At 44.1% G+C, this 9,945-nt stretch overlaps 1 protein-coding gene across 4 annotated transcripts in view; it reads left to right on the top strand.

Annotated features, from left to right (window-relative positions):
* MAK (male germ cell associated kinase) overlaps positions 1–9,945 on the top strand; it is a 49,819-nt gene that overhangs the window by 31,584 nt on the left and 8,290 nt on the right. For all 4 annotated transcript variants that reach the window (XM_007466401.1, XM_007466399.1, XM_007466402.1 and 1 more), the window contains exons 10-12: positions 2,036–2,208; positions 4,210–4,358; positions 8,578–8,709. In XM_007466401.1, the coding sequence (XP_007466463.1) occupies positions 2,036–2,208; positions 4,210–4,358; positions 8,578–8,709 (454 nt within the window). The remainder of the gene's footprint in view (positions 1–2,035; positions 2,209–4,209; positions 4,359–8,577; positions 8,710–9,945) is intronic.

The raw sequence follows: 9,945 nt of genomic DNA, 5'->3' as shown, positions 1-9,945 counted from the left end.
CAGGACCCTAACTGTATTACAGTTCAACTGAAATAATACTCAGCCAAGTATAACTTTTGATTAACTCTACTCACCTGGGGCTTTAGATCTTCTTATTCTCCTTAGTCTGGAGCTCATTCTCTCTGACCAAGAAACAATAGTATAAGAGAAGTTGGCAAATACCACTTTTTGTTCATCATCCATCACTGTGGCACCATAAGCTTCAAGCAATGGCATATCCATTCTTTTTTTTTTTTTTTTTCTACACGGGCCTCGCACTGTTGTGGCCTCTCCAGTTGCGGAGCACAGGCTCCGGACACGCAGGCTCAGCGGCCATGGCTCACGGGCCCAGCTGCTCCACGGCATGTGGGATCTTCCCGGACCGGGGCACGAACCCGCGTCCCCTGCATCGGCAGGCGGACTCTCAACCACTGCGCCACCAGGGAAGCCCGCATATCCATTCTTTAAGCAACTTCTTACTTCAAACACAGCTGTTATTTGCTGACATTGCTTCCAAATTCCCCAATTTTCCATTGCCTTTTGGATTTTTCAGTTTATATGTCCCCAAACCACCCCATGGTCTGCCCCAGACCAGGTCTTCTTCCTCATTCCTTATTTCTGTTAACAGAGCTACCATTCTGAGACAGTCAGGCTCACATTTTTAAAGCCATCCCTGCCTTTCCTTCTCTGTGTCCAACAGGATTACATTCAGTGACTTATGACAGAACCTGACCACTGTGGCTTAAACCACGAGGGGTTGTTTTTCTCTCATAGCGAGAAGGCGGGTGGTGGGTAAGCCAGGGCTGGTGTAGCTCATAAAAGGAACCAGACTGCTCTGTCTTCCTGCTCTACCGCCCTCCTCAGCAGGTGGCTCTCGGTCCTGTGGCCATAGCTGGCTGCTGCTCCTTTGGGGTTGCATCTGCCTTCCAGAAGGGGTAAGAATGGAAGACACTGGCACAGGCCGGCAGAGCCTAAACTGTTTCTCGTGGAAGCCCCTCCCAACAGACTTGCATTTACAACTCACCGGCTAGGTCGTGTCCCATGGCTACACAGAGCTGCAAGGGAGGCTGGCATTTCAGATCTTTTACGTGGGCATATTGCTGCCCTGAACAAAATCTTAGTGAGGAAGAGGTGTCTGCTACACTCTCCTTGACCTCTGTTCGGAGAGACAGAAAAAAGTCCAGACCTTTTATTTCTTGTTAACAGCAAATGTATTCTTTCCTGAGCATTCCAACCACTATGAACCCCTGGTTCTTGTTACCACATGCCACTGTAACTGCAAAGGCCTCCTATCTGAGGAGCCTGACCTTTCTCGAATGCTGCCTTTATCACATCACTTTTTAATCTCAAAAACATCCAATGTTCTCCACTGCCCATAGGACAGCTGCGATGTCCCAGGCATACAATGAAGGCCCTTTATCATATAGCATCGGCCTGTCTTTACAACCCTATCCTCCATCCAGCACGAACCATCTGCTTCAGTAAACACAGTCTGCCCTTTCCCCCTGGAACACACTCTGGCACTTTCCTATTAAAAAGCCATACTCTATGCATCTCCTCTTCCAAACTCTAGAATAACAACCACAACAATAATACCTAACCTACAGTAACGCTTATGTGCCAGGCCCTATCCTAAAAACTTTCGATGTATTTTACTATCAAATCCGAAAACACTAAATTAGATAAATACTGTATGTCACCATTTAAGGAGAAGGAAACTAAGGCTTTGAAAAGTTAAGTCATTTGCCCAAAGAGACACAGCCACACGTGGCAGTTTTCCAGATTACACATCAACGAAGAGTCAATTCTGATCTTACGTATTCAAGTCTCCCCCAACCGAAGTTCACAGAGATCTGTCCTCTCTCAGTTTCCTATCATATTTTTGGCATGTGCTACCTATTTTCCTTAATACTTTTAAATATGTATATGTGTTATCTCCTTCACTGTATGGAAAGCTCCTTGAGGATGGGGGACTCTTAGCCTCAAATATAATAGCGTGCACATAAAAGGCATTCAGCACCCGATTAAAGATGACGACACCGGTTTCCCACCACAGAAGCCAAATGGCACTCTGGGCCATAAAGGTGCCAGGAGGCGTTGGGGTCAGGCTGTGTTCAAGGCTGAAGACGGTTGGGAAGAATTTGAGGAATGTGACTTTGGGGTCTCCCATTCCAAGAAACCAAGCATGCGCGTTTTCAAAGAAACGAGGAAAACAGATTCTCCATCTCGGTAAGATTTCACATTTCTCGGGAAAATATGTTTGCATCAGGCATCAACTTTACTCATTACGTATAAATGAGTGTACACATTAAAAGACAAGAAGCAGCTTAATGTTGTTTCTCCTGTCAAATCCAGACCTCTGTGCTCACCTCTGAAAAAGTACGACTCCTGAGTCCCTCACAGCGACAATGCCCAGCACCAGTGGCTGAGCGTGTGTAGGGGGAGTTCTAGTTCAGTTTTTCGTGTCCGCTGTTAAATTATGATCCCCGTAATTCCCATTTGAAATCCACATGCCTCTTCTCAGACAGCAAAGCACAGTCTACAAAGGTAATGGTTTCCTCTGGTGGTGGCGTTCAGAGTTAATCACTTATTTGCTTGCTCTTCTCAACTTTTTTGATCATTTTCTGAACTTTTCCTGGAAGCTTGGTATCTCTAGCAATCCCTTTTCAGTTGGCATCGTCATTAGTGCATTATCCAACTTTGAGGTGAAGATGGGTGAAATTTTGGTGAATATTTTGGGAAAATATTTTCCTTGTCCCTGCCCCGCCTTGGAACAGAAGAGGAATAGGGAGAAAAGATGACGCAGGAGTCAGGGAAATTTCTCTCATAGCTGTCTGGCACTGTACGGCGCAGAAGCCTTCACTTTGGAATACACATACCTCTGAAGGTAGATGAAGACTTTCCATGGGGAGATAATTCTCAGTCAGTCAATTTCCAGATCCCCAAGTTCCACAGCTACTCCTCCCTAAAATCCACAAACTTGAGAATAAACAGAATAAACCTGCTTAATCCCCCTTCCACTTTTAAGTCAGAAAGTCACACCTCTCAGCCACTTCCAATCTTGCCGGGCACGAGGGTGTAACAAGCGCTGAGGTGCTATAACCAAAGGGACAGATCAGAAGACTGGCTCTTCACCCTTCCTGGTCCTATATGTATTTCTCTTAAGGGGAAAACCCGGCATTTAGAAATAGGGTATTTTAGCCTGTGTTGGAAAGCAGGGTGTAAATACAGTGGCCGGAAATGAGTAGGGCTGTTTCTAATGAAGGGGTCTCCCTGTGTCCAGGGCCATCCCAAAGTGGTGGCGAGCAGTCCAAAGGGCCAATCACAGCAGTGTCCATCCCTCAGGGGGTCGACGTGGTAAGCAGGACTTTCCCGGGGGGAACCGCGGAAGCCTGGGGTCAGACAGGTGACGAGAGCTGGCCAGGGGGGCCAGGCCACAGCACAGGAAGAGGCCCAGTCACAGGTGGGAGAGAAGGTCGTAGTGCAGGGCTGCACACAGAGCGACAGGCAGCACAACCAATCGCAGCCCCATCCTCTGGCAGCGAAGGCTGCTGCTCGGACAGATGGTCTCGGGAACTAGACAGAGCTAAGCCTGGATGCCAGAAGGCCTCCGTTCCTACACAGAACTGGGGCCGTAGGAGGCCGGGCACTGGGGGACAGAGGCACCCCACCAGGCACCCAGCCAGGCGCTCGCCACCGCCCAAGTCGATTCTGCCTTCTGGGGAACAAGCACATCTCAACAAATGCATGATGTCTCTGTATGTCATTAGGCTCTTTGGAAATTCTGTTTGGGGACTTTCCTAACACTTCCCCACTTTAGTTCTCTTAGCCCAGCCTAAACCGTGTTCTAACAACCTGAGTGGTTACACACTGCTGGAGTAGCCAGCTGGAGATGGCTGTGATTCTCTTCGCTTCCAACATGCCATCTTCCCACATCACAAATCCACAGCTGCGGCAGTCGCAGGAAAAATGGAAACATACTGCACACAGGCAATTTGCTGCTTAGTTACAAAGCTTTCTGCCTCATACTGTCCAGTATTAGGAAGGATTCTATGCACTGCCCGATATCTACTCGGGGAGAGGGGCTGTCATTTAGTGCTCCTATCAGCAGAAGGTCTCTGATGGAAACCACTGACTGGCTTAAAAGATGGGCGGAGGGTGGGCGAGAGCATAGCAGGCGTCATCTTCCCGTTCTTCACCCAGTGATGCTACTTTATGTTGACTTTCAAGGCTTCCAGAGTCAGTACCTGCAGGCCCCAACCACTCAACAGAGGAAAACAAGAACTTACCCGCTGCTATTTCCCTAAAATCTGATTCTGAATTGTCACCTGCTTCAACAGCTAAACAGTACTATTTGAAACAATCAAGATACCTTCCAGGTAAGCAGAGAAAATAAAATGTTTCCTGGTAACTAGAATAGTTAATAGGTCATGCTCCAGGGTCTTTGAATCTCTGAAGAAAGGGCACCAGTGAAATACAATCATAGCGCTCTTTGCGGGCTCAGCCTGTCACCGGGGACTTTTCTGGACCTCCTGCCTCTGTGAAGTCTGCTCAGGAAATGCCTGGCGGCCACCAATCAAGATGACGAGGATGCTTCAGAAAATACCACCCTCCCCCACCAAAGCTATGCCTTCTGTAAACTGTATGCTAACAATTCTGCACTCCCATTACCAGTTCTTATAAGAGGTAGAATTTTATACTGTTTCCTAAATGATCTGATTTGTGTTTTTAAAAGATCATTCTGGCTGCTAGGTAGACCACGCTAAGGGCTCAAAAAGGGTAGGGGACTGGTCGAGGGGCCCAAGGAGAGTGGTCAAGAGGCCACTGCACACGTCTGGATAGGGAGGGTGATGACTTGTTCCCTAGGATGGTGAGAGGAGTGGGAATTAAGAGAGGGTGCACTTTTGAAAGGTGCAGACACCAGTTGGTTAGTAAGTTTTGGTGCTGAAACCATGAGGAAGTTCTGATCTGACTGCAAAAGCAAGGGTGTAAATAAAGTTTCCAGAACACAGATTCATGGGGGACACTTTTCCCTGTTTAAAAAAGAAAGAAAATTGAATCCATTTCACTGAAATAAAATCAGTGCTTCATCTACGCTGTAGAAGTGCTCCCTCTGGTGGTGCGAGAGGGTATTGTAAAATTTTTAGCAGACACCTGTTTTCCCAGCTCTGTTTGCTCCCCTCGTGCAGTTTTCAGGAACGCATTTCAGGGTATGAGACCCATCTGATCATTTCCTTTTTCACCAGAAAGATCTAACAAATTCTACTAATTACTCTGGGTCATAAGCGTGGCTGTAATTGAAGCCTAAGAAATAGACTCAAAATTAGAACGAACTGTTTGAAATGTAAACCTGAGCCTGACCGTACCCTATTTTGGCGCATTTGGTCTCAGAGATATGGCCCGTCTAGAGCTGGTTGAGATCTGAAACTAGAACTGAGCTCAGTTCAGTCACTTGGACAAACATTTACTGAGCACCTATCGTGATCCAGCAAGTGCAGAGGACAGAAATGCAAAGAAGTGATCCTTGACATTTATTTATGGTCTGTAGTTAATTCACTGAATATCCTCAGGAATAACAGAGTATTATCTTTGGGGGCCTTCCTTTTTTTTTTTTTTTTTAACCATAAAGCCAAGTATTAAGGTCTTATTAAGCATCAACTTTTAGGATCATGGGAGCTCTAGAAATGTACCATATAATTTCAGGGCAGCCTGACATTACACTACAAGGATTGGCAGATCTGTGACACTGGCCTTCAGGGAGAGGGACGCAAGAGTCATAGTTACTGACCTGCTACTGACCAGCTGTGTACTGGAGCACGACTCTGAGATTCTGTTTTCTGTTACTTAACGATGGGACTGCAGTCATGCATCAGCTCGCCCAGTAAGCCTTGAGTACTTAATTATCACAAGGTAGTTGTTGCAAGTAAGAGTATACAGTGGAGGTGCTAACGACCTCCGTGGTGCCCTCTGCTCTCACTCCCAGCCCCAGCACTTTGGAAACCCTGTTCTGTGGATCCTTCTCGAGTCCCATTATCACTTACGGTCCTTCCTTCCACCCAGTGTATCCAACATCCTGTGTCATTTGTATATGTGACTCTCCTGCGTTTTAAGTTTCTTAGCGAGACCCATGAACTCCCCTGTGATCCGCTGCCTGCCCCCCTCTCCAGTCTCACTCTGGGCCACGCCCTGTCCCTGCTCCATCCTTGCTGAGGACTCAAGAGTTCTTCCCCTTTCCAGGTCCACTGCCCACACTGACGCCTCTCCCAGGAACATACCTCCCCAACTCCTACCCAAGTCCTTATCATGATTCACATTCCAGCTTAAAATTACCTTTTTAGAAGACTGGCTTTGGGCTTCTGTTTTTTGCAGCCTCAGCACCAGATTCTTCTGCATAATTTGCACACTGCTAATTACTCACCTAATTATCTATAACTGTTCATGTCTCCCTTCTCACTAGAGTAGATTATAAGAGCCACAGGGCAGAAACTGGTCTACTTTGTTCATCACTTTTTCTCCAGTGCCACACACACTGCCTGGCATGTGGTAGGTGCTCAGTAAATATTTGCTGACTTTTTAACATCCTTTGAGGGGACGGGATGATAGTATATTAATTTTTGCTTCTCTTTAACGGTGTTTGGTTATAGAAAGTACCCCAGAAAAGCTTGTAAACTAATACATGTTTTAAAATTCCAGATATTGTCTATTTCCAAGAAAATTGAAATCTTTTAACAGACAAAGAGTTAAGCAATTATTTTCAATAGTGTAGTATGTATTTACTGAAAAAACAAAAAGACTAGGGATATCGCAAGGCTAATCGTATTAAAATAATTTAAGCACTCAGGGCCCATTCTTTGTTGAACTGTATTTATAAAAAATATTCACCTAAAGAGATTTGTAGTTTTCTCCCCTGACCTTGCACCTTCTTTGGGGGTAAATATCTTTTGTGTGTGTGTGTGTGTGTGAAGATGTTTTTAACCTGAGTAATTGCTACCTAGTGCATCTTCTTTATTGTCAGGGAATTGCCTTTTATAGTTCTATTTGTAGGTATTTTATTAGAAACCAAAATCCATAGAGAGCAATATCCTATAATAAAGGGAAATGATCTACCTGATGGAGTGTTTCCTTAGAGAACTGATGACAGGTAACCTTGTGGCTTGGTTCGGAACAACCAGGCATGGACATATATACACTACCAAACGTAAGGTAGATAGGTAGTGGGAAGCAGCCGCACAGCACAGGGAGATCAGCTCGGTGCTTTGTGACCACCTGGAGGGGTGGGATAGGGAGGGTGGGAAGGAGGGAGACGCAAGAGGGAGGAGATATGGGAACATATGTATATATATAACTGATTCATTTTGTTGTAAAGCAGAAACTAACACACCACTGTAAAGCAATTATACTCCAATAAAGATGTTAAAAAAAAAAAACTACAGAAAGAAAATGTGAAAATAAAAAGTGATTTAAGATTTCTAACTTGCAAAAATAAAAAAACCAAAACAAGGAATATTATTATATGTCTCATAAATGTGAAACCTTGCCAAGGAGTTCACTTTGGGAAAAGTCAAAGCTCCCTCGAAACAGGGACTGACCTTCTCTCTACATTAATAGCAGTCCTCGGTAAGGATGTTTTCTACACTAAAGAGAACTCTACATTTATGACCCAGAGGCTTAGACAGTGTGATGTCTCTGGCGTCTGCTAAGCTGAACCCAATTTAATTACCAGTCAAAAGAAAGCAAGTTCAGGAAGTTCCCAAATCTCTTAAAACTAGGTTAAAACAACACCCTTTGACCACTGGGACCAAAGTCCAAGGCCGAGTCCACATTTCAGATTTCAAACGATCATCAACAACTAGCTGTTTATATTTCACTAGATCCGATGTGCAGATAAGCTTCACAGATGGATCTTTACACGTGCTTCCCCACTTCTCAGCTCCCCTGGGCTCTTGGCCGCATGTCTGCTTTCCCGCCACCCCAAGTGTTCCTCGAGGGTCTTGCACAGAGCAAACACTCAAAATAAGTGCATGACATGGAAATATCTTTTGGAAGAAAATTTCTGCACCACCTCAAATTTTAAGAGACATTTAGCAAGAAATGTCCAATGTTTATCATTACTTGTATTACAGAAAATAACTTAACGTTTCTAAAAGACACCGTGAGGATTCCAGGTTATTGTATTTAGGGCTGAGGATCATGTGAGGGTCCATCAAAAAGCAAGTATTTGGGGCTTCCCTGGTGGCGCAGTGGTTGAGGGTCCGCCTGCCGATGCAGGGGACACGGGTTCGTGCCCTGGTCCGGGAGGATCCCACATGCCGCGGAGTGGCTGGGCCCGTGAGCCATGGCCGCTGAGCTTGCGCGTCCGGAGCCTGTGCTCTGCAGCGGGAGAAGCCACAACAGTCAGAGGCCCGCGTACCACAAAAAACATAAAATAAATAAAATTTTTAAAAAATAATAAAAATAAAAAGCACGTATTTGCTACACTGTAGCCAAAATTTATTTCCATTCCCTCGCGTTCTTTCTAGTCTTAGTTTGAATGTGTATTTTTCCTTCAAGCTTACAATCGCACTCTAACCTTTGAAATGACTGTTTTGTTCTTCTAAGGTGTAAACCCCAAGAACATGTCCTTGATAGCCAGTGGAAAGGATATGAACCCATATACCTGGAATAACCAGTTATTTCCTAAGTCGTTGGGACCCACTGGGGCAGAACTTGCTTTCAAAAGGAGTAATGCAGGTAAGGCAAGACTACATTTAAAGTATGAACTTACACTGTTTTCCTTCTGCGGATTTTTACTTTTAAATGTTTCCTTTTTCCCCAAAGTGTAAAAATATGTGGGGTGCCAGTCAAAGGACTAGTTTGATATATTGGTGTCAGTGTTGAGAAAGTGAGTAACTCTGATGATTGGGGAACATATAAATCCTTTTTAAGTCAAGTGGTTTCCAGTTCTTAGCTTTTAAAAAACTGAAGGAGAACCTAACTGAGTTATAGCTAATAGATAATTAAAAATCATTTGTGAAAATAACACAACACTGTAAATCAACTGTACTCCAATATAAAATGAAAATTTTTTTGAAAATCATTTTTATGAGATCACTATGTGATATTTGATCTGTAACTCTGAATAGTGTTCAAAGACTATAGTAACAAAGCTGTAACAAAACACCTTTCATTCCCTACTATGCATCTACAAGATTTCTCCTGGCTTCCCATCTTTAAAAAAAAAAAAAAAATGAAGCTGAATCCTGTCTGATTTTAGCAATAAGTAGTATTTATTGATGGATACATGAACCACTTGAAAAAGGTCCCATCTTTCTCATTAAGAGATGAATTTCCAAAAAAAATCTGACTTTTCACTTTTAATAATCAAATTCTATAATATTCATCTTTGATAAATTATATACAACGAATCATTCTAACTATAATTAACTTAATCCAGAGAAAAGCATTTTAATATACTTATGGTTGGTTACAAGAAATTTTTTTAAAGGTTTCAATCTATACACATTTTTTTGACTGGCTAATTTAAAGACTTTAAAATTATATTCAGATAAAATTTGGGAGCTGACATTTAAATGAAAATAAAATTTTAGAGAGAAAAGGGATTCATGTGAAATTTCTACCTGTTAAAAACGACTGTGGTCATGTATTTCTTTTTGTTTTTTGGCCTTACCACGTGGTATGTGCAATCTTAGTTCCCGGACCGGGGATCGAATGGTGCCCCCCCCTGCAGTAGGAGGGCAGAGTCTTAACCACTGGACCACCAGGGTAGTCCCATGTGGTCATGTATTTCTTAAGTCAGTACTGGTGAGCATAAAATCACTATGGTATTTAGATTCCACTGATTATATTTAAAAGAGAGATGGGGCTTCCCCGGTGGCGCAGGGGTTGGGGGTCCGCCTGCCGATGCAGGGGACGCGGGTTCGTGCCCCGGTCCGGGAGGATCCCACGTGCCGCGGAGCGGCTGGTACC

This window comes from Lipotes vexillifer, unplaced genomic scaffold (genome assembly GCF_000442215.2).
Source record: "Lipotes vexillifer unplaced genomic scaffold, Lipotes_vexillifer_v1.1 scaffold444, whole genome shotgun sequence".
Lineage (NCBI taxonomy): Eukaryota > Metazoa > Chordata > Mammalia > Artiodactyla > Lipotidae > Lipotes > Lipotes vexillifer.
The sequence above is the reverse complement of the archived record's forward strand: the minus strand, read 5'-3'. Positions and strand labels throughout refer to the sequence as shown.